At 41.5% G+C, this 25,507-nt stretch overlaps 1 protein-coding gene across 4 annotated transcripts in view; it reads right to left on the bottom strand.

Moving 5' to 3' along the window:
• The window catches only part of DGKA (diacylglycerol kinase alpha), a 184,822-nt gene that overhangs the window by 72,179 nt on the left and 87,136 nt on the right, over positions 1-25,507 (bottom strand). Inside the window, exons 2-5 of one of the 4 annotated variants that reach the window (XM_075852117.1) lie at positions 22,953-23,038; positions 9,720-9,810; positions 9,519-9,595; positions 8,664-8,802 (exon numbers count right to left, since the gene is read on the bottom strand). In XM_075852117.1, coding sequence (XP_075708232.1) covers positions 8,664-8,802; positions 9,519-9,595; positions 9,720-9,792 — 289 coding nt within the window. In that variant the 5' untranslated portion in view covers positions 9,793-9,810; positions 22,953-23,038. The other 3 variants (XM_075852118.1, XM_075852115.1, XM_075852116.1) reach the window with 3 other exon arrangements.

The raw sequence follows: 25,507 nt of genomic DNA, 5'->3' as shown, positions 1-25,507 counted from the left end.
ATAGAGACTTTCTGCTCCGATTCAGTCAACTGCTGTAAAACGGATGACACAAAACATACTGTGACCGCATCCCAAGAGCTTCTTAAGGCAAAGAAATTGAATACTCCTCGACTGAACATGCTTTTAACTTACTAAAGATAGGCAGAAAGCGGGGGCGTGGCCTAGCAGCGCATGTGAGAAGAAGCAGGATCCGGAGCTCCCGCTGCCATTATCCTGAAACTATATCCTGCAGTTGTTAATTTGCACGGTGAACCACTTAAAACGAGAGGAGAAGTGGTGGAGAACCCGGGGACGATATTTCGGAACAAAACCGACACTCATAATGACCCGATCTCGGAAGTCAAAGGCGGCAGAGGACGAGGAGCTGAAGAAGCAAGATGGCGCCGACGCGGGCTCCTTCACGGAGCGCAGAGATGTGAAAGGGGCGGCAGCATCGAGGTTAGAGCGCTTTGCCCGGCACACACCTACGAAGCCTGCTGTAATCAGAGGGCAGATGAGCAGTAGGGAGAGGATGGCGGAGGGTTCAGGCTCCGGGTCCCGGTTTGAGCCACTGAGGACGCAGATGGAGTCGGATGAGGAGGAAAATGGAGAAGGGGTGTCGGATAACCATGCAGACGGATCGGAAGGAGGCATACATGACAAGGCAGTGCCTGGGCCCACCTTGGCAGACGTTTTTTTGGCGGTAAGCCAGTGCAATTCTACTCTAGCCAAGCTTACCTGCCAGGTGGGGGGGATCAAAGAGGACATTTCTATTATACGACATGACCTGCAGAAAGTGGCTGAACGTACAACGGCGGTGGAGGGTCGGGTCAGTGAGATGGAAGACAGAATGCTGCCCATGCGGAGAGATGTGAATGCAACGGCTGTGGATGTAAATTACCTTTTGTCCAAAACGGACGACTTGGAGAATCGTTTGCGCCGAAATAATGTGAGGATGGTGGGGATCCCGGAGAAAGTGGAAGGGGCCCATCCAGATTCTTATTTTGAAAAATGGCTGCTAGAAGTGTTTGGCAAAGAATCCTTGACGCCATTGTTTGCAGTGGAAAGAGCACATAGAGTTCCCACTCGACCTGGCCCACCTGGAAGACCGCCCAGGCCAGTTTTGGTGAAATTGCTTCATTACAAAGACCGAGATCTGATTCTTAGGAAAGCCCGGGAACGCCAAGATATTAGTGTGAACGGGGCGAAAATCTCCTTTTATCCAGATTTCTCAGCTGAGATACAGAAGCGACGACTGCAGTTCCTAGATATAAAAAAACGGCTGAGGAATCTTCGAGTCCAATACTCCATGTTATATCCAGCGAAGCTGCGGGTGGTGGCGCTGGAGACTGTCCAATTTTTTGAAAACCCAAAGGATGTGCTCAGATGGCTGGACAGCCATGAGGATCGTCTTCGTCAGGAGAGGGAAGAAGTTGCTGTGCGCACCTGAAGGTTCCTGATGGGACTGTTGCTGATGGGGGGAGAGGAGAAAGAAATGCGGGTGTACGTTGAAACGCTGAATTGTTGGAGAGGAGTTGAAATCCTTTTATTTTAGAAATAGGGAAGGAAGGGGGGGGGGAATACTGGAAGGTTGACCGTGATATGATTACTTGAAATGTGAAGATAATATGTATATGCTGTATTCTGGTGGCGGGAGGATCGGAGCTTCTGAAGTACAATGCATAGAATATTTTACATGTATTTATACACTGTGAATAAGGTGCTGAAATGTCTCGATAAGGGCGAATTGTTCGCCTGCCCTGACCCTCTTAGGAGGGTAAGTTTATGGCAAGGTGGGGAGTTGAGGGATATAACAGGGGGGAGGGGGATGTGTTGCGGGGGGGGTGGGGGGTGGGAGGTTAAAGCGTGCCGTATTCAGAAGTGTGTTGTATTATATGGTATATCTCAATGTCAAATCCAAGTCTTGTGTAGATGGGGGGAAGGGTAAATTTTATGTCCTGGAATGTTAGGGGTATGGGGGAGGCTACAAAACGCAGGGCTATTTTTGATTCATTGAAAAGACAGTCTGCTGGGGTGATGGGATTGCAAGAGACTCACCTGACCAAAGACACGGCCCATCAGGCGCATAGAACCTGGATTAGGCACAGTTTCCACTCCTTTCATTCCACGTACTCAAGAGGGGTTAGTCTCTTGGTACATCGGAGTCAACCGTTTAGTTGCCTGGACTCATTCAGTGATCGGGAAGGTAGATATGTAGGGGTACATTGTAAACTTTTTAACTGGGAATGTATTATAGTGATACTGTATGTGCCTCCCCCATACTCTGTGGTCCCCATACGGGAAGTGTTCGAGAAATTGGCTGGCTGGCCGATGGTCCCCACTATACTAATGGGGGACTTTAACAATATAATGGATAAGGCGCGTGATAAATTCCTGGGGAATGGAGGGGGAATGGAAGCCGGGATGACATCGTTTGGAAAATATATGACGGAGGTGGGGTTTACGGATGTGTGGCGAGCTAAATGGCCATCTACTGTGCAATATTCCTGTGTCTCTTCTACATATGGATCACTGTCCAGGTTGGATTTGATATTTAGTAATAGTCTGGGAGTTGTGTGTGTTGAAGAGGTGGAATACTTGCCGCGATCGCTGTCAGATCACTCTCCAATGTTAATGAAAGTCAAAACCAGTCCTCAGGAGGGAGGACTTAGAATGCATTGGCGGTTAAATCCGTTCTGGATTCAATTGGTAGGGGGGGAAAAAAATAGCCTCGAGTCTACAGGAGTATTTTGAATTTAATTCTGGCACGGTGCCTGTCGACGTCTTGTGGGATGCGATGAAGGCATATATTAGAGGAGTATATATACGAGAGATTACGGCTATTAAGAATAGGACTAAACAAATGGGTGTGGAATTGTCAAATAGGGTAACACTAACAGAAGAGAGTCATGTTACACACTGCACGGCAGATACGCTTGCTCAGTGGAAGAATGCCCAGAAACTATTGAGGGACCATGTGATGGAGCAGGCGGCTAATAAACGACTTTTTATGCAACAGAAATATTATGAGGAGGGGGAAATGACAGGTAGATTGTTGGCCACTATAGCTAGGCCTGCACAAGATAGCGCGTTTGTTCATTGCTTACAGGACGGGAAAGGGGGGGGTGGCCAAAGACACAGGAACTGTGCTGAAGGTGCTGAAATCTTACTATACTGAACTATATAGCTCTAAAGTTGACTATACGGGAGCGCTATTGGCAGACTATTTAGAGGGTATGACATGGGTCACACTGACGGCAGAGGATAGGGAGGGGCTGGAGGCACCACTAACTCTGGAGGAAATACAACAAGCGGTGAGTTCAATGGCAAATGAAAAGGCACCAGGGCTGGATGGCATACCAGTGGAGCTGTATAAAACCTGCGGTGATGTGCTTCTGCCAGAGTTATTGACAGTGTTTCAGGATGGTTTTGAGAGGGGCTGTCTGCCCCGGTCAATGTCTGAGGCTGCCATAGTAGTTATTCCTAAGGAGGGGAAAGACAAGACTATGCCTGAATCTTATCGGCCAATCTCACTGTTGACCTCAGATGTTAAAATTCTTGCAAAAATTCTTGCCAATAGGCTAACGAAAGTAGTGACCACCATTGTTGGCCCAGACCAGTCAGGGTTTATGCCATCAAAATCTACGGCAGTTAATCTGAGAAGGCTGTTCCTGAATATTCAGGCAGATACTGAAGATGCTCGGTCTAGAGCAGTGTTATCCCTAGATGCCGCTAAAGCTTTTGATAGTGTAGAGTGGGGATATATGTGGGCGGTGATGAAACGCATGGGGTTTGGGAATAACTTTATTACATGGGTACGACTGTTATACAAACAGCCAATGGCAAGAATTCGAGCTAATGGAAGGATGTCTGAGATCTTTGCTCTGGAAAGGGGGACGCGTCAGGGATGCCCGTTATCCCCGTTGTTATTTGCTTTAGCAATTGAGCCCTTAGCGAATGTTGTGAGACAGCATCCGGATATTGAAGGATTTAGATATGGGGACTTAGAGGAGCGTATAGCCTTATATGCGGATGATGTTTTGTTATTTTTAAGGGGACTAGATCGGTCGTTGCCGGCAGTTATGAATGTGCTGGAAAGCTTTGGTAAATTCTCGGGGTTGAGAATCAACTGGAGTAAGTCAGTGCTACTGCCGCTTACCCCTTTGAGTCTGCCGGTGGTGGTGAGAGGGGTGAATATACCCTGTGTGAAGGAATTTAAGTACTTGGGGATTACAGTTTCGGCAAAGGTGCAGGACTTTGTTGCCCTAAATGTGAAACCCCTATTGGAAAAAATCCAAGATAGATCAAAAATTTGGTTGAAGTTACCGCTCTCAGCACTGGGACGGGCGAACTTAATTAAAATGATTTTAATGCCCCAAATCCTCTATGTGATACACAACGCTCCAATGTGGTTACCTAAGTATTGGTTCAGGAGGATTCATAACCTGTTCAGGGACTTGGTGTGGAAAAGGGGGATTCCTCGAATTAAAATGGAAAAATTGCAGTTACCAAAGGAGCAAGGTGGGTTGGCTATCCCAAATGCGTGGGTATATTACTTGGCGGCGCAGTTGCAGCACTTTGCAGGATGGAAAGATAGAGAGGATTGGGATTCCAGGGGGAAGCTGCTATTCTATCTGGGGCAACGCATGAGTATGCTAGAGGCCTTGGAATCCCATAAATTGAAGAGGGAGGCGAGAGGAAAACCTACCTTGTTATTGCTTCATAAGGTTTGGTGGGAATGTAAGGCCTTACTGGGAGTTACGGGGTGCTCTAATTACATGCCCATCTGGAACAATCCATACCTTGGGGAGGTTAGCACACTGGAGGGATTTCAGGAGTGGGAGCAAAATGGAGTTCGAATGGTGAGTCAGCTATATGATGAGGGAATTTTTAAACCTTTCTCACAGCTTCAGGAAGAGTTTGGCCTCCCCCATAGGTTATTTTATCAATACCTTCAACTGCGGCATGCGGCACAAGCACAGGCAAGGGTGCTGGATATGGGTTGTTCCAGTATGGGAGTGGTGGAACAGATACTGGGGGCAAAAGACACAAAAGGGCTTATATCTCTAGTATATGGCACGCTGCTTCTTAAATTTCTAGGAGATCCGATGGCAGAAGTTAAAACAAAATGGGAAAGAGATGTGGGAACATTGACAGAGGACGAGTGGGGGGAAATATTAGAGTCACCGAAAGTCCTCTCCCTTAGTGTGGCGCATAGGAGGTCGCAGCTTTTTCTCCTACACAGAGTGTATAGAACACCTAAGGTGCTCTGGCAAATGCGGCTTAGATCTACAATGGAATGTCAAAGATGTTTATTGGATGGGGCAGATCTGAAACACATGTTCTGGAGTTGTCCAAGGTTGCACGCATACTGGGGAGAGATTAAAGAAATGGTGTCTCGGATATATGGCAGGGAATTCCCACTGGATCCTAAGATATACCTGTTGGGCTGCATGGGAGGGGTGGAAGAAGATAGGGCTGAATTGCTATCCATTAAAAAAGTACTATATCACGCAAGAAAATTGATTGCTAAATACTGGCTGCAGTGGGATCCCCCGGAGGTTTCTGAACTAGTGAGTTATGTTACCTATACGGTGGCTTTGGAGCGAAGAATATATATGAAACGTGGAGCGATTCATAAATATGATAAGCAATGGGGTAAATGGGCACAATACTATGGATTGGGAGGTCAATAAAAGTGGAGTGAGATATACCAAGGGATAGAGACACGGACGCGCAGGGGGGGAAGGGGTGTGGAAGGAAGTTAAGGTTGGGGGGTGGAGATGTTATTAAAGAACCATATGGGAAATATGTAATGTATACACAGAATTTATACGAAAAGATGATATGTGTAATGTAAATTTTATTTCTCTGCTGAAAGTGGATTTATAGCAGATGACAGATGTATATTGTGTATTTTCAATAAACAGTTGTTTGATTTAAAAAAAAAGATAGGCAGAAAGACCCAAAAACAAACAACAACTGAAGGTGGACAGCAGTAAAGGCCTGGCAACGTTTCTCAAGCGAGGAAGCTCGGCATTTGGTGATGTCCATGGGTTCTAGTCATTGACTCCAAAGGATTTGCATCCAAGTATTAACAATAATCCTTCTTTTTATAACTTTGTTAGTTTGTCTTATTACTTTTGAGCCTGTGAAAAAGGACGGATGATAGAAAAAATTTCTGATATTCCTAAATGGTTAAAGGGGGTTTCCCATGAAGGACATTTATGACATATCCACAGCCCCCTAATCCCCGTTCTAACTTTTTGTGCCCACACGGACTACCGGCCTCATCCTGATTAAATAGTAGGGAGTTACGGAAACAGCGCAACTCGCTCAGCTAAGCTTTTTCCGTAACTCCCATAGTAGCGAATGGCAGTTACGGAAGCAATGTAGCATGTGAGCTATGTGGTTTCTGGAACTACTATTCAGTTCTATGGGAGTTACGGAAACAGTGTAGCTCGGCGAGTTACGCTATTTCCGTAACTCCCGACCATATAATCAGTAAGTGGCTGTGAGTCAGCGTGAGCACAAAAAGCTAGAACAGGGTTTAGGGGGGCTGTTCTAGAGATAGGTGCGGATCCCAGAGGTGGGACCCACATCTATCTGACATTTATGACATATCCGGTGTCATAAACGTCCTTCATGGGAAAACCTTCATTGCTTAGTTTCAAATCCATTGTAGTGTGTAGAGAGGATAAATGATGAAAATTGTGTCACTGTGTAAATACTTCTGGACCCAACTGTATATATACCTACGTACATAAAGTCGTATGCAGAAGTTTGACCATCTCTTAATGATATATTCTTTTGATTCTGTAAGTGAAATGAAGGTAGCACAACCTCTGCACGAATTTATTACAGTACAACCAATAAAACATAAAATGTACCATGTCAATGATTGGGGACGTTTTTATTTGATCCATTAGTGTTCATGTTTTTGTAAGGATGAGTTCAAAGTCACAAAAACTACTTTTGCTACGTTTCGAAAACTCCACATGAGATACCAGCCTAAAAGCTCATAACGTAAAGAGGACCTGTCCGTTCTCCCGACAATCGAGTGTTACCATTCCCTTTATTAATAGGATGTCTCCCTACTCAGTCTAATACGGTCAGCACTGATTGCACATTGTTAGTGTGTAGGGATATATCCCTTTGACAAGAGGAATAATAATGCCCATTTGTCATTTTCATTATGCATTTCCAGGAGGAATAACAGAGGAATGGCACAATGCAGGGTTTTAAGAAAAGATACCCCAGAATTTGTATTTTACGAAGAATGCAAGTATTCACTATAACAGACAAGAGAGCTGACAGATCCACTTTAATGAACTTGTTTGGCCTTAATCCATGTCACGTGTGAACTATTTCAGAACCGTGTGACCATTCAGGAAGCCCCTCCCCTAGGTATGACCAAGAACAAGCTATTACTGCGAATCACCATGGTTTAGCAATGCGTTTTTCGGGTTCATGGATTCAACGTGTTTCACCTGTACAAGTCGTTCAGCCGGAAACTGTATAGCCAAACCTTTGGTAATCCTCATTTCAACCTGTAGTGGTTTTTGAACGCATGGCACACAGTTTTTTTCTTTTGTTTTTATTGTTTTTGATTTTAACACTAATATTTAGTAACGTTTTTAATATGTGTTATTTTGTACAAAGTGTTTTTCCAAGCATTTTTGAAGTTAAGTTATATTGAAAACCCTATGGAGAAAAACGCCTGGAAAAAACGCCATCCCTTCAGCATGCTGCGTTTTGATAAAAATGACACTGACCCCAAAAACTAACCAAAACACTATGTACATAGAAATTCTCATATTATAATACAGACTTTCAACTAGCGTGTGGCCAAAGATATAATAAAGAAGGCTAAAAAAACATCTAAACACGGTGTGTGAAACCAGCCTTCGGGTATAAAAGCAGTGACCTGTGTTTGTATTAATTGTAATACATGTGGCCCTTTACAGGCCATGTTATTCATTTTAAATAGGGCTTTCCTTAAAGTCAGCAAATGTAAAATGTATTCTACTTATTGTCTCTATTTACAGTAGTTAGCACTGAATGCGCTTGCTAAAATATATCACCTGCAGTCTGACTTATTAAAGGGATTGCCCAGGGTTGGAAAAACAGGGCTGCTTTCTTCCAAAAACACCTGTCCATAGTTTGTGTCTGGTATTGCAGCTTGGCTTCATTGAAGTGAATGGAGCTGAGCTGCTGTGAACAGGAGTGGTACTGTTTCTGTAAGAAAGCAGTTATGGTTCTGTAACCCTGGACAGCCCCTTTAATTCCTATATTTATACATTAATCTGAATATTCAGACATTGATGAGTTTATGTGTCAAACCTGCAGGCCATTCAGAATAGTACATTCTTCGGCATTCAAAGTACTTAGCTTAGGCATATAATAAGAATAATAAGATCAGTCAAAAGCTGGCATGCTTGTTCATGGATTCCAGGTAGCAACAGGAGATTTGTTTCCCCCTTTACTACAAAGAGTAAGCATGATCTTAAAAATAAGTGAAAACGGCATAAAACGTAATAAAAATATATTACACAAACATGATAGAAGGTATATTTGCTCACTATATAGTTATAGACTATATATAATTCACAGTACCAAAGTATTTATCACAACATTTTTCCTCTTACTATATTGCAATGGGCATTTTCCAGAGATTTACTTACCGTTTGCCCCATCTGTTTCATTCCCTTTATTGGGTACGGCCTGGAAAGACATGAACAGCCGCTGGGAGAGATCACGAGAAATGTCATCTGTATCCAGGTAGGCTTTCAAGAAACTCTTAAACCCCTCAAAATCTATTGACTGGAAAACATAAAAGCAAAGTTTTAGACACATGTTGGCATAGAAATTTCTCAATAATGTGTGTTTTAATCACAGGTACTAAAATCTATATTCATATTCATGCTGTTTTCTGGAAGCAGCAGGACGCCACTTTGGATTTATGTTTCTTTCAAAACGGTCACGAAAAGGAACATTAGAGATTGTATGCGAATCCTACAAACTGCTTAAAAAACAACATCATATAAGTGAACATGTTCTTACTCATAAAATAAACCAACTGCTATCCGAGACATGTTGAAAATTATCAGCAAAATTGTCAGATCCTGGGGTGGATAAATAAATGACATACATATGTAGAGTATATGTGATGTGCCCAAACAACCCTTATATGTTTGCATATTGGGCTCATTGTCATGTTGAATGTAGAATAATTTTAATAGTTAATATAGTATAAAACGGACAATTAACAAATGCCTAGATTGAACTCATGACTTTATATCTTAGAGCACTGGATACTGCAGGATAAATGATTGTATATGTATATTTAGAGAACACATATTGCGAAACAAGCATCACATGGAAACCTAGGTCTTCGCAAATCATCTAAGGGCACATCTGTGTGACACAGAACTGGGAAACACCCTGACGTAATATTACTTTTAAGCTATACCCCAGCACAGGAGACACCCAAACACATGAAAAATGTAATAAGAATAGAAATCTGCAGAAAAGCTCACCTCCTCTGTAAGGTGGGGGCTGGAGGTGCCATCTCCGTAAAACTCCTGCAGAACATCTTGAACCTTTTTGGTACTGTCTAGAAACAAAATAGCATTTGATTTGAACATCTCCGGCACAATTTGCTTGCAGTCTTCTCCTCTGTCTAGGACAATTGAGCCTGAAGGTTGGGTAATAAGGATCTATAGGGGATGTTTACTCACAATCAATGTACTTCTGCAGTTGGGTGAACTCCTCTGGGCTGAGGATTGCCCACTCCTTGTTCTCCTCACACATTCTGGCTCTGCGACAGCCCTGCGGCAAGACAGCAAGATGGGGTGAGCTGATCCAATGTGCAAGGAAGGGGAGAGAGATAATGAAAGAAAGTGGAAGCTGCCTGGGGATGAACGGGGTGCGATTCCGGCTAAAACCTTGGATCACATATTAGCTGATCTAACACATTCTCCCAGAGTTTTCCAGAGCCACCGTGCTGCTGTAATAATGGGACAGAGACAGATTGAGTGGCAGTGTGACAGAGAGAGGGGGAGTGGGATGGAGAGAACAGATAAAGCCAGGGAAACACACTGGATGTGTGCAGCAGAAAAAGAAAGTGGCACTGGTTAAGATAAGACAGGAAGGGGCAAAATGAAAGGCTGAGAAAAGCTGTAGGAAATAAGAACTGACAGGCGGAGGAGACGGTGGAGAGGGGGGATCTAGCAGTGAGTGGTGGGTGTAGTGCAGAAATATAAAAGTGGCAGAGGAGGAGATTTAAAGACAGAGAAAAGGTAAGAACACACTGATTATGGAGACAGCGTTGTATTCAGACAGATCAGCAGAATAACACTGAGCCATTATCATTTTAGCCTGAAGGTTTTTTTTTCCTAGTCTATGTCCTCTCAGTCCATAAACCTACATAGTGGCTGGTAAGAAAGAGGTCGTGTTATAAAATACTTGTTCCACGTACAAGATAATTCTTTGTTTTGAAGCATCAAGAACAAAACGTGCACATCTACCATATATTGTTCTTAGGAACAAGATGACACACTGACATTTACATGTGACATCTAAAAAAGCACAAATAATCATCCCCTACTATAAGTAAAACACGTCTGTTCTGCCAGACAATACAATACAGTAATAAAAGATGAAATCCGAAGTAGTAGTAAAGTCAAATCATATGTATAGCGTGTCAGCATGCTGGCCTCTCTGGCATAAAGTAGCCCCTACACTTATTGTTTCTTTCCATGAGATACCTTGGACTAGTTTCCTGTATACATGGCAAATGTTTATAGAAAGCAAAAAAACTGCTCCTCAACAAAACACAACAAAGTCATATACACAAGTTAACAGCTTTTCTATCAAGTCACCTGTTGTGTTGGAGGTGAGAACCATCTACACCGGGAAAAAGTCTTTGTGAACATCACTCTCAAGCAATGTCAAGAGAATAATCATCAAAAAAAACAGGTCTTCTAAGCTTGTCCTTCTATACACAGCCAACAGCGGATACCTGAACCTTGTGGCAGAGCAAAGATTGCTAGAACAAATTCCTTCAGTATGGTCCCTAAAATCGAGTCATATTTTAAGAGCCAGTTATTTATAAGAGGAGGAAACCGAGGGAAGAGACCACATATGTGGTATATAGAGGATTGAACCATTCTCTTTTCTTTTATTGGTATGGACTTAAATATTTAATGCCATTTCCAAACTATTAAAAAAATAACAATGAAACATTTGATTTCCAAAATATCTCAACAAGTGATCTCATAATGTGATTATGGGAGCAGCTGCTAATAAAGAGGAAACAGCTCATGTAGTACACGCTTCTCTCCAGTCAGCAGACTCTTAGGGAAAGGAGATTTTATCTATAAAACAACTGATCCAAATGAGAGGAATTTTCAATGAGACCAGTTACTCTGCGATATGAAAATTGCAGGCATAAGAACACGCAAATGTATGGAACCCCTATCAAAACACTTACTGGTTGACGGGACAGTTCACTTTTCAACTTTAATATGTAGTGAAGGGTTTTTAACAGTATTAACAAAGAAAAAAAGTCAATTTGCAATGGTCGATTATTTACAATAAAACATGTTGGGGAATTTAATAAGACTGGCGTTTAATAGGCCATTCTTAATCTAAAGAAAGTCTAAGTAAGATGCGTCTGCCTCTTAATAAATCTCTGGCTGTCCGTGAACCATAAAATCAAATCTACGCCAGCAAGGCGCTTGCGTAGATTTGCGCTATCAGTTGTCAGGCATAAATGATAGTTTATTTATTGGGCCGCAGTGTTTTTGAACTAATATTCTATGTAACTATTTAGTAAAGTTCCTAACATACAGTCTGTATTAAATCTGAAGACTTTTCTTCCTATTCTCCCTACCTCTGCCCTGCCGGAAGTTCTGATTTTCATCTGTGTCTTTTTTCCCCCTGACACGCTCGTGCACGAGAGTTAGAATACACACAGCCCTGTTCTTTACTAATTATTCTGCCCCCTCTGTGTCTATTGGCCCCCCCACTAGTTCTCCCTTCCTCTTTAGTTTATCCCACCCACCTGCTTTATCTGAGGTGCGGTCACAGAATCACATGATCGCACCTCAGATATCTAATGTGATCCCCACTATCCCTAAATATATGTACCCCATGTATATGTATAGGAGGTCGCCTTGTCGTGGCAGGTGGGCAAACACTTTTTGATCAAAATGTGCACTAAGAACCTCCCTATTATAAGTAGATTTAGCTTTAGTGCATATTTACTTATATTTAGTGGTTTAGGTGGCATTAGTGTCGCAGTGTGCTGTCGCCATTCTTTTTCTGCTATATATATATATATATATATATATATATATATATAAATAAATAAATAAATAAATAAATAAATAAATAAATAAATGGTGCTGCCGTTGCAGTACAAGCAAAGAATGAACGGAACGGACATTGAGGAGGCCGTGGACCAATAGGATGCCTCAAACCCGGGATTTCTGACGTGCACCCGGGTTTGAGGCATCTCATATCTTCCTAGAATATCTTCCTAGAATATATCTTCTTAATACTCTGTGGTGTGCCATTCCTCGGTTATTCCTCCTAGAAATGTATTAATAAATGAACAACTGGGTGTTACCATTCCCTTTGTCAAAGGGGGTGTCCCTAAAAAGTGTCACTGTCAGCAATAAATGGACATTATCAGTCTGTCTAGTGAAAACCCCCCAACCGGCAACACCCAGTTTACAATTTATTCATACATTTATAGGAGGAATAACAGAGTAATGGTACAAGGTAAAGTTCTAAGAAAAGATAATCCAGAAACGTTATTTCATGGGGAATACAATTATTTAATAAAAATAAACCTGTCAGGAGAGGTGACAGATCCTCTTTAAATGCAATGAATTTGAAAGAATCATGAACTTCAATCTTTGTGGGTGTCTAAAACATTCAAACTGTTGGGAGCTATACTTGCGAAATCCCAAAGTAAAGAATTAAAAGGAACGAAAAAGGGAAAAAAAGGCAGGTCTTAGGTTTAGAGAAAATTTTGGGGAGTGGCTGATTGTTAACGACTCTTATCTTGATGGGAACGAGAAAAAAAATTAGCTACAAGTCTAAAGGAGATCAATACAGCAAAGGTCAATGTAATCACACCAAGGCTATAAAATCTTAGGTATTTTTTTATAACTTTACAGGTTTCTTGTTCACCAGGATAACTTGTGTTTACCTCTTTGAAATCAAACAATTCCATCCAATAAGATTTAACGGGGTTGTACACTTTAAACAATCCTGTTCTGTAAGGCCAGGGCTACACCTAAACATTTTGTAGCACTACTGATTGATATTAACTCTTGACCTACAGTTGAAGTCCAAATGAGTACATTGAGTTATATGCAACCTTGTGGACTGCACCTGTCACTCAACAGTTAAAATCAATCAGTTGTGCTACAAAAAGTCTATGTGTAGCCCTGGCCTTAGGGTGTGCCGCTGGTGGGACCTCTTGAAAACCTAGCAGCAATGAAGTTAAGAATAACATGGTGCACATTATAACTTTCAAGCTCATTTATAGAGGTCTAAAATGACAGACATTTTCCAGCCTAGACAACCCTTTAACTGGTTGCCGACACAGTACGAGAATGCTCGTCCTGAGCGGTGGGTACGTCGCGCATTAGGACGAGCATTCTCGTCCTGTGTGACAGCCGTCTGTGCACGCGATCGAGAGCGGGACATCGGCTGTAAAACACAGCCACGGCCCTGCTCTGACAGCGGAGAGGAGAGAAACATCTTCTCTCTGCCGTTAACCCTTTGAACTCCGCGATGAAAGCTGATCGCGGCGTTCAAGGAGGGGGGACTGCACTTTGATCGAGAAAAATAACTGTGACGCGATCAAAGCCCACAACTCATATGGCCAGACAGCCCAGGGTCCATTGAAGGACCCCAGGGCTGTCTGAACATATTTCCTGTTGTTAGGGCATACTGAGGTATGTCCTAACAACTGCCTGTGTACAATCAGTAACAGGCTAATGTACTGGCATATAGATCTATGCCAGTACATTACAGTTACAAAATCAAAATCAAAATGATAAATCCCTTTATGGGATTAAAAAAAAAAGTTAAATGAATGTAAAAAATTTTTTATGATAAATAAAAAGTAAAAAAATACACAGAAACAGATTTTTTTATAATAAATAAACTTTTTCAAATATAAGTCCCAAAACATGAAATAATAGACATATTTGGTATCGCCCCGACCGTAACAACCTGTACAACAAATCTATAACAGTATTTATGATGATCGGTGTATGGTGTAAAAAAAATAAATATTAAAACTGCAGTGGAACGGCTTTTTTTCTGCAATTTCGCCCAAATAAAAATGTATAGAAATTAAACGATAATGTATTTGTACCAAAAAATGGTACGTACATAAAGTACAACTCGTCCCGCAAAAAAACAGTCTTATACAACTACGTCGTACAAAAAATAAAAGAGAGTTATGAGCGTCGGGATGCAAAGAGCGAAATCTAAAAAAATTGTTCTGTCCTGAAGGTCAAAATTGGCCGTGTCCTTAAGGGGTTAAATAAACCTGTAGGTAGCGTTTAGTCTTTAACAAAAATAGCTCTACATCATTTATTAAAATCACCTATGGGGTCTGGGACAATTGAAAAATATATTTTTTGATAAAGTGTCCTAGCAATATGCAAAGCAATCCAAGGAATCCAGCACTCCAGTCTCAGGTAAAGGATATTTCCTTATTCAGAAAGCTTTCAAAACATAACATCAAGCTTCTTATGCGTTTTAAACCAGTATGGCTTGACTAACAGCCTCCCAAAATAGGCTTGTAACTTGATGTCATGCTTTGAAATGTTGATGAATAAAGAATTACCTTTTCCGGATACTGGAGCGCTGTACGCCAATGACTTCTTTGTGCACCTGCAAAGGTTTCAGGCGCAACTTCCTAATCGTAGAGGTCACGCAGCCGTGGGGTGAGCACATTGAACTTCAATATTCTGTGCTTTGGATTTTTTTTTTTTTTTTTTTACTGTTTGCTGTTTAATTACTTAGGTAAGCAGAAACTGAGAATAGAATAGTAAAACCAAGAGAAAGAGAGTACGCTACACAGATCACTGATAAAATGTCATGAATGTGATAATTGTGGATCAAGGTAAACATGCCAGATATAGTACAGAGCAAATTAATACTTAACCTATTGATTCTTTCCTAGCAAAGGATGATGTATCAGGGATGAAGAACGCGGGAGGTATAGGAAAATAACTATTTTGATTCCATTTGAGGGATATCTTTATGCCTACCCTCAACTCAACTTATCCATATCATGTGACTAATAACATATGACAATATGAAATATTCAGGTTTGCTGACTGTATGGTTACATGTGCTTATGTTTATTATTGTAGATAGATGAGGAACAGGCCCGGTCATGGTGAATGCTTCTCGTCTCCTTATGAGATAGAAATGATTGTCATGCTCTTACTTTACAATCCATGTAATCCTCTTGCAAAACACTTTTAGTGATTTAGGACTTGTGGCAGCATTTTCTAGGTACACAATGTATTATAGCAGAGATTATGCATTCATTATTTGGAAATCAAAACAAGCAAGTAAAATGTATAATCTGTAGAAAAATAAAGATTTATCGGGTATCACATAAATCGTGCAGAAGCAGAAACATATTCACATTTTTGTTCTTTAAAGTGCTGCTGAAAATGTTGGCGATATTAGAAGGTATTATATTAATATTGTTGTATTATTAATGAAGGGGGAGGGGGTTTCAGCGCCGAGTCGTCCACATGCATAATATAACAGCTTCTTCTAGTAATGGCTGGCCTATCTTGTGACTGGCTGAGCAACACTAAACATGATTGGTCATAATGGTCCAACTTGACAAACAAAAAAAAGAGAAATTGCCAAACTGAATACTTCCAGGAGAATATACCATAACAACCCCATCTTCATTTGAGAATCCCTTAAATTTCATGGGTTAAGTTTTGTCTGCTCTCATTTTTGTGCATTCAGCAACAATTTTTTTTAATTTTTACACATTTGCAATTCCACAGAACATAGGGATGTGCAGGACGCAGCTGTTAGTCTAGATAGCTCAGGATCCCCTCGAGTAGTTGAGTGTGCCCTGGGGTATATGGGGAGAATGGACAGGAATTGATTATTGGGGTTTCTGAAAAGAAACTTGTCAGTATATAGAGAAACTATGTATCTCCACTATAGTGGTATTATTAACTTTATAATAGGTGTTGTAGTGCATTAACATAATGGGCCTATAGGTACAGACCACATATAATAAATTAACAACTAGAAATAAATACAATTTACATAAAATGACATTGTCATTGTTTGGGTACATGATTATTAACCCCTGAAATGACCATCCGCTGTCTTTTGATGACAGGCAGTGCAGGTCCCCGGTCTACAGTGACGTCACTGTAGAAAAGTCATATGAGTCATATGAGCAGCGCTCCTGGGAGCGCTCATTCTCTAAGCAGGAACTGTAACTAACAGATTCTGAACTTAGAGCAGCCTTCGGAGTACAGCTGGGATCAGAAAAAAAATTAGACACCAGCTGTTTAATCCTTTGATAGCTGTGGTCCGTGATCGTGGCATGATGATCATAGGGGACTCGCCTCTTCGATCATGTCCCCAGTGACGCGATCGGAGACTGGAGGAACACTCTGCAATCAGCCATGGGGTCCTGGAAAGGACCCATGGGCTGTCTGCTCAGTAAGCCTGTTAGGGCACACTATGTGCTGCCCTAACATCAGCCTGTATCATCGTGACAGTGTAATGTATTAGCATATAGGAGTATGCAAATACATCATAAGTAAAAAAAAATAAAAGTTAAAAGTTATCCCCTCATGGGATTAAAACAAATGGAACAATTTTTTTTTTTGTAAATTATAAAAAAAATAAAAAAAGAATACATTATTTTGCATAAAATATTATTTATTGCCCATACATTACATAAAAACAAACAAACTACATATATTAGGTATCTACAAGACCGTAACAACCTGAAGAATTAATTTAACAGGTTATTTAGTGTGAAACATGACCGGGATTAAAAATAAACCATGCCGAACATCGCTTTTACCTATATTCACAACACAAAAATAAATTATATAACTTAGACCAGGGGTCTCAAGCACGCGGCCCCTGGGGCTGTCATCTGCCCCTGGTGCTGCCACAGAGCCGGAGTCCCATGCAGAGCGCTAGTACAGGCTCTGCTCCGGGACTCGGTGGAATTCCCTGACGTCGCTGTCCATATATGGACAGTGTGTTAGGGTCTTCCCCAGAGCGGAGTCCCGGGCAGGGCGCTAGTATCGGCTCTGCTCCGGGACTCTGTGGAATTCCCTGATGTCGCTGTCCATATATGGACAGTGTTTTAGGGTCTTCCCCAGAGCGGAGTCCCGGGCAGGACGCTAGTATCGGCTCTGCTCCGGGACTCTATGGAATTCCCTGACATCGCTGTCCATATATGGACAGTGTGTCAGGGTCTTCCCCAGAGTGGAGCCCCGGGCAGAGCGCTAGTGTCGGCTCTGCTCCGGGACTCTGGGGAAGCCTCTGACATCGCTGTCCATACATCGACAATGATGTCAGGGGCTTCCCCAGAGCAGGAGTCCCAGTGATGTCAGGAGCACAGCTGGAGTCCCAGGAAGAGCCTACTAGCGCTCTGCCCGGGACTCCAGCTCTGGTGTTGCCTCGAAAATCTCGGTGCATATATGGACAGTGATGTCAGGAGCAGAGCTGGAATCCCAGGCAGAGTGCTAGAAGTGGCTCTGCTCCGGGACCCCAGCTCTGAGCAAGCCCCTGACATCACTGTGGCAGCATCTACCAAGGGCACTGCGGCACTATCTAAAAAGGGGCTGCCCAATCTTGACATTTGTGTCTGCCAAACGCTGCTAACTGAGCCGCCAGACTGCATTTAGCGACACTTAAACTGGAAAACTGGATTGTTGAAATAAGCATGTGGAGAAATATCTCAAATTTTAAACCTAGCGGTATTATTATAGTAATGTAGTATTATTATTATAGTAATATAGTGTTATAGTAGTTCAAATAACTAATTGATTAACAATAACTTTGTATTGTATCAAATTTGAAAGTAATGCGGCCCGACCACTGCACATTTTTTCTATATGTGGCCCACTTACCCGGCCGAGTTTGAGACCCCTGACTTAGACAGTACATTTTTTTACCCCCAAAACGCGCAGAAAAAATAAAATAAATTCTCCCACATAAAACAAGGCATACAGCCATGTCAATGAAAAAAATAAAAAAGTTATGGCTGCTGAAAGACAGAGGCAAAAATGGAAAAATTTAGCTGGCCATTAAGAACTTTTTTAGGCCCGGTCATTAAGGGGTAACTGGGACATAGAATATAGGACTGTTGCACATATAAATGGTAGTAAATTCTCACCCTGCCTGTAGTTTTCTTGTACCATATAGGGAGAACAGTTAATGAATATTTTACGAGTAGTGCTCTTAGCCAACTTAGAAACAATAGAAGTATTTTTAAAAGCCAGTTTTCATAATTATGTTATGCCAAGACCATAAAATGGCATATACAGGTGGGAGGGGGAGCTGTAAAAGCACTGCTATCTATGTTATGGAAGTCTATGTAATGGAAAAGTGTCCCTGAGCAGAAATAGAATTGTAAGATAATGCAGTGGTGGAGTGTGAGGCTGGGACATTTATTGCCTTCCAGATCTACCCAACATAGTGCTTGAAACAAAACATAGACATACCCCATCTTTTCTCTTGTCATCTGGAGTGCTGTAAATCACTCCTGTATTCTGTTCATGACATATATTCATACGTATTGTACATGCTCACAGTAATATCTGTGTAATTACTTTCCACATTAAGAGACTTCACAATAGTGTGCAAACTGCAAGACGCATACCGAGAGCGCAAGTGTTGTAATGAAAGAAAATGGAATACAAAATCTAAAGAGGAGTCTCTTTATTAAAGTAGTCTATGGATCACAGTGACGCAGCTTCAAGTGTACATTTCTAATTTATGAATAGTTTCTCTTGTAAACACTTTGGCTTTTCTTTGGTTTATACATAGCAATATCCACTATGAAGCAAATAAAAACGTGTAATCATATCGATAACGGCAGTAAAAAAAAGCTAAAGATTGGATGAGGTGACCTCATAAGACATAGCAGGGCTATACTGTGCTAAAATGTGGGCATTTTTCTCATAAAGACTGTTCCTATCCTAGAAAAATATCTATTGGGCAGCTCATCCTAGTGACCCATTAATTTCGAGCCAAGATCTATATGTCTAATCTATCCTTCACTGTGTAGAATAGAAGTTCTATTGATACAACTGTATCAGATAATACCAATCGAATTCTGACAGTTTCCAATACTTACCAAGATGTTCTTGTGTAAAATTTTGCCTTGGCTGTATGTAAACAACATGGCGATGTTAATACAACATCCAGTCATATGTACTGCAGTCTATATCATGACATTACTATGGACAACGCATCACCGCACTAGTAACATTTACAGGTCACAGTGTTGCTGAACAAGGTGATCTGGCCAAAATATTTAACAAGACCATATTGGTAAGTTTTCTTATATTTAGTTATGAGCACATTCTTTTTAACAATCTAATATCGACCTAATCTTGGAAAACCCATTAACAGCTAGAAGTCCCCCTCCTTTTTAATAATGTTGATCTTTAAAAACAGCAATATGGCCACAAGCATAGTGTGGGGTCATCTGTCTCTCCGACAGACTGATCCTATTTGCATATAGTTTTAAAGGGGCATCACAGTAATCTACAGAACGCTGCAGAAGTGTAAGAACATGAGGTGCGGATATTTCGCAATACATACCCTGGTAACATTTTGCAGCATCTATAGCAGCATCTGTGCCACTGGCTGTACGAAGTCTCGTTCACATCTGTGTCAGGCTTCCATTCAGGGGTTCGTTAGACCTTTCCGTTAGGGGAACCCAAGAAGGAAAGCCAAACGGAAACCATAGGTTCCGTTTGCATTACAATTGATTTAAATGGTAATGTTTCCATTGCAAATGGTTTCCATTTGTCTCCGTTCCGTAAGGTTTCTGTTTTTTTTTGCGGAAACAATCGCGCAGACGACTACGCTATTGCTTCCACTAAAAAACGGAAACCTTACAGAAAGGAGACAAATGGAAACCATTTGCAACCGAAGCATTACCATTGAAATCAACGGTAATGCAAACAGAAGCTATGGTTTAAGTTTGGCTTTCCGTTCATGGCTGCCCCTGACGGAAAGTTCTAACGGACCCCATGAACGGAAGCCTGATGAAGATGTGAATGAGGCCTAAACCTGATGCACAGAAATCAACAGAAGCCGTTTTCTGTTACAGCACTCCGCATCCAGGCTTCTACACCGATTTTTTTTTTTTTTTTTTTAAGAGACAGGGATTAACAGAGTGTATCCAGTCATGTAAAGACTAGCTTGTGAAGAAAGGCATCTTGCTCAGTAAATAATGGGCACAGTTTGTTGCTGGGACTCCCATATGATCGATTAAAGTGTGCCTTCATTTAAAGTTTGACTTTTAAAAAAAACAAACACCTAGGTGAATTATAATCGAAATGAAAATTTAAATGCAATATAAATTATTTCTCTATCTTACTCCTGTCCAGGGTTATCGCCCATGATCCAGTTCCAGCCATAGATGTAAATTCTGGCATGGCTGTCTGTTTACATGGGTGCTCACTTTCTAGTTGTGACGTGAACTAGGGGAACCGTGCTCACAGCAGTTCCTTTAGTTCACGCGCTGTGGTGCGCGTCTACTTGTGAGCACGCTCGGCAGCTCATCCAATCATCTTTCAGAAGCTCCTGCTTCTGTCTCGGTCTCTCCTCAATGTTGCTTTTCCGACTCCAAACCAGGGGTATATTCCATTAAACTAGGGACTAGGAGGGAAAGCATAGGATATTGGTAAGAGGAATACATTGAGAATATGATCATATTGTCCAGTTAAAATAGATTATGTAAAGTGGAAATACTTTACAGGTACACTTTAAGAATTTCATGAGCAGTGCCTATTATCCCTAGTTCTTAGGACACGCTCATAGGTGGTGTATACAGTAAAGGTTCCAGATTGGGTCAGACATTTGGGACACATATCAGGGTAGTCTGGACTAAATTTATGGAGTCTACTATTAATGTAATATGCCCTGTGAAGGAGGTTCCTCAGAGCACCATTCATATGCTTACACAGCCTGATAAAGAACTTCTTAGGGTATGTTCACACGCTTATGAAAAAACTTCTGTAAAATACGAAGCTGTTTTCAAGGGGAAACAGCCTCTGATTTTCAGCCGTTTTTTATGCATCAAGCGTTTTTTGATGCCGGCCGCTTTTGGAGCTGTTTTTCTATTGAGACAATAGTGGTCTATTTTGCATTGAGTGAAGTTCTTTTTCTGAACTCTTATTTTGCATTGAAGCTTGTTTTTTTTCTGAACTGCAGTTGCATCACCATGATCCCTTGTGATGTCCGAGTTGAACTTTGACCTATGACTTGGCAGTTTTTTCAAACCTCTTATTCATGTGACCACACTGACTATATAATATGACTGATTTATGGTACTGCACACTTGGCCTGATGAAGACACTGGTTCAGCGTTGAAACGCGTAGTCTTTTACAATAAATTATTTATTTTTGTATTTCAAAACACTGGAACTGCTTCTACCTTTTTTACCTGCAGCGCCGTTTATGGTCCACAAATTTTTTCTTCATGCCTAGATTTTACAGCAAAAACCACCTCCAGTTACCGGATGGGACCTGGCTGCAGCGGTCTAATGATACCTATTTCATTATAAGTCTACAACAGCATTGTGCCTGTGCTAGCACACCGCCAAGGGGTGAGCTCAATTGACTTTCCTCTGTTTTATTCTATTACTTTTGGTGATCTGCACTATGTGGCGCCGTGTGTTTTTTGCTTTCTCCTCCAGTCATGCTCAGAGAGTATCGTGCACGATGCCTTGTAAGGTTGCCACAGCAACTGTGTCGCCAAGCATACAGGAGCATCTCTCCATGCCCATTGTCAGGTTGGGCGGGAGAGCACATCTAGGAGCTACACTTAAAGCATAGTTAGGGGAGACCCGATGTGGAGTGTTTAAGGTTAGTTTCTACTCATCATGAGTCAAACCGTCACTCTACCACTGCTCTTTGGCTGGCAATACCTCTCTATGGCATCTAAAATACAGGAGATCTGCAAAGAGGACTGATACAGTCTTTCTACCTGGGTTTTCAAAAAGGAAGCAAGGGATGGAAAAATTATTCAAATCAAAGTAGTCCCGAGGAACTATGACTGCAGGTAGGGCAGATGGAGTGATTGATGTAACTCTTTATCGTTCTTAAACTGTTAGAAGGATTTTATTAGATTTCCTAGGCAGGTATCACCCAAATAGTGGATTCCCACAGATTTCCAACACTGGACGCAGGAAGGGAAAGCAACTCAGAAAGCAGGAGTTGTCCTACAATGGAGTGTATGGGTCAAAACCCGATATATAACAAAGATCGGGCCACCGACCACACCATCAATATCTGTCTTAGAGTTGGGGGATTACGGAGCTCATATTTTTTGGCCCCATATCGGGAGAGATAAGGATTCTCCCAGCCTGGAATTTTCTTGCCTACTTAATGTTTTACCACATTTGTATAATCTAGCCATATAAATACTTCTGTGAATGCTTGCAATCCATTGTATATATCTGTATATACATTTATGTCCCACAGTTTATGACCAATAAAGCCCTTACCAAATAAGTCTGTGACTGTGTTACTGCCACTACACCTTTAAGTGATTGCTCATTTTCCTGTTCATTAATTATAGCATATTCCTATTTAGCATATATTTACATACTTTGTTAATAGCCGTCCACCAAACAAATGTCCTGTGAAATGGCAGAAAGAAGAACAATCTGTAACAAAAGGTAGGATACCCTTCTGCTTAGGTCTTATGCCAGTATATACAGTTAGCTGAATCTTGACCTTCTGAAGATAACCGATGTCCGTGTTTTCAAGAAATCTGCAAGCAAAAGATACATCTATTTTAGGAAACAAAGTTTACATGGACTGTGCATGCACAGAAATGTACAGGGTGGGCCATTTATATGGATACACCGTAAATAAAATGGGAATGGTTGGTGATATTAACTTCCTGTTTGTGGCACATTAGTATATGGGAGGGGGGAAACTTTTCAAGCTGGGTGTTGACCATGGTGGCCATTTTGAAGTCGGCCATTTTGTATCCAACTTTAGTTTTTTCAATGGGAAGAGAGTCATGTGACACATCAAACTTATCGAGAATTTCACAAGAAAAACAATGGTTTGCTTGGTTTGAACATTACTTTATTCTTTCATGAGTTATTTACAAGTTTCTGACCACTTATAAAATGTGTTCAAAGTGCTGCCCATTGTGTTGGATTGTCAATGCAACCCTCTTCTCCCACTCTTCACACACTGATAGCAACACCGCAGAAGAAATGCTAGCACAGGCTTCCAGTATCCGTAGTTTCAGTTGCTGCACATCTCGTATCTTCACAGCATAGACAATTGCCTTCAGATGACCCCAAAGATAAAAGTCTAAGGGGGTCAGATCGGGAGACCTAGGGGGCCATTCAACTGGCCCACGACGACCAATCCACTTTCCAGGAAACTGTTCATCTAGGAATGCTCGGACCTGACACCCATAATGTGGTGGTGCACCATCTTGCTGGAAAAACTCAGGGAACGTGCCAGCTTCAGTGCATAAAGAGGGAAACACATAATTATGTAGCAATTTCAGATATCCCGTGGCCTTGAGGTTTCCATTGATGAAAAATGGCCCCACTATCTTTGTACCCAATATACCACACCAAACCATCAATTTTTGTGTTCCAACAGTCTTGGAGGGATCTATCCAATGTGGGTTAGTGTCAGACCAATAGCAGTGGTTTTGTTTGTGAACTTCATCATTCACATAAAAGTTTGCCTCATCACTGAACAAAATGTTCTGTGTAAACTGAGGGTCCTGTTCCAATTTTTGTTTTGCCCATTCTGCAAATTCAGTGCGCCGATCTGGGTCATCCTCGTTGAGATGCTGCAGCAGCTGGAGTTTGTAAGGGTGCCATTTGTGAGTAGCTAATATACGCCGAAGGAATGTTCGACTGATGCCACTCTCCAGTGACATGCGGCGAGTGCTACGCTGTGGGCTCTTGCTGAATGAAGCTAGGACAGCCACTGACGTTTCTTCATTAGTGACAGTTTTCATGCGTCCACATTTGGGCAAATCCAACACTGAACCAGTTTCCCGAAACTTGGCAAGCAGTTTGCAAACTGTAGCATGGGAGATGGGTGGTCTCGTAGGGTGTCTTGCATTGAAATCTGCTGCAATGACCCGGGTACTGCGTTCACCAGACATCAACACAATTTCTATCCGCTCCTCACGTGTTAACCTCTGCGACAGGTCAATGGCTGTAAACAAAGAGAAGCTTGTAAATAACTCATGAAAGAATAAAGTAACGTTAAAGCCAAGCACACCATTGTTTTTCTTGTGTCACATAACCCTCTTCCCATTGAAAAAACTAAAGTTAGATACAAAATGGCCGACTTCAAAATGGCCGCCATGGTCAACACCCAGCTTGAAAAGTTTCCCCCCTCCCATATACTAATGTGCCACAAACAGGAAGTTAATATCACCAACCATTCCCATTTTATGTAGGCGTATCCATATAAATGGCCCACCCTGTATAATGGAACCAAGCGCCGGTCCATATCTTTATTTTTCATGTTTAATCAGCGTTAGTCCTCATGCACATGGCCATATTACAGCTCCATTTTGCGTGGCGTCATAACTGGAGACCCAGAGAAATGCATGGGGTGTTACTGTACCTCCGTATGTCTCCAATTTCATATGTAGGCATACCAATGTATTTTATGTCGGATTCCATACAAATCTAATAGAAAAAAAGTAGCATGCTCCATTGGATGATGTATCACAGAGGTATTCACCCCTATAAGAATTACTTCTGCTACAAGGCATTGCGGCTCCACAGTACACAGCAGCCTGGGGATCCACGTGCAGCAGAGCTGTGTGCAGAAGACCTTGTTCTAAATTTAAAAAAAGTATGCAAACGTATACTGTAATGTATAAAGTGACTGTAATGGACACTACATGTACATGGTACATAAGAAACATACAGAACTGCTTGAATGTGACTATTGTGAATAACAGCCAGACGCTATGAAGAAATATGAATAGATATCATTTTGAAATTTACCTAACGTTGTTATTGCCATGACTACCACTTATCAGCATTGCCCTAGGACGCATGCGCTTCCCTTACAGAGGCTCCATACGTATGTTCTCCATGTTCTGATGCAGCTTAAATGAGCTTTAAAAATGGATAATTTCCGAAACATCACTCAGCATCAGAAGTTTGGCCGCTTGCCTGATAAGAATCACTGCTAAAAAAAAAAATTATTCAATTTGAAAAATTACATTATTTCTACAAGT

The sequence above is a fragment of the Rhinoderma darwinii genome, chromosome 2, assembly GCF_050947455.1.
Source record: "Rhinoderma darwinii isolate aRhiDar2 chromosome 2, aRhiDar2.hap1, whole genome shotgun sequence".
NCBI classification, from domain to species: domain Eukaryota; kingdom Metazoa; phylum Chordata; class Amphibia; order Anura; family Rhinodermatidae; genus Rhinoderma; species Rhinoderma darwinii.
Note: the sequence above shows the minus strand (reverse complement) of the source record. Positions and strands in the feature narration are given on the sequence as shown.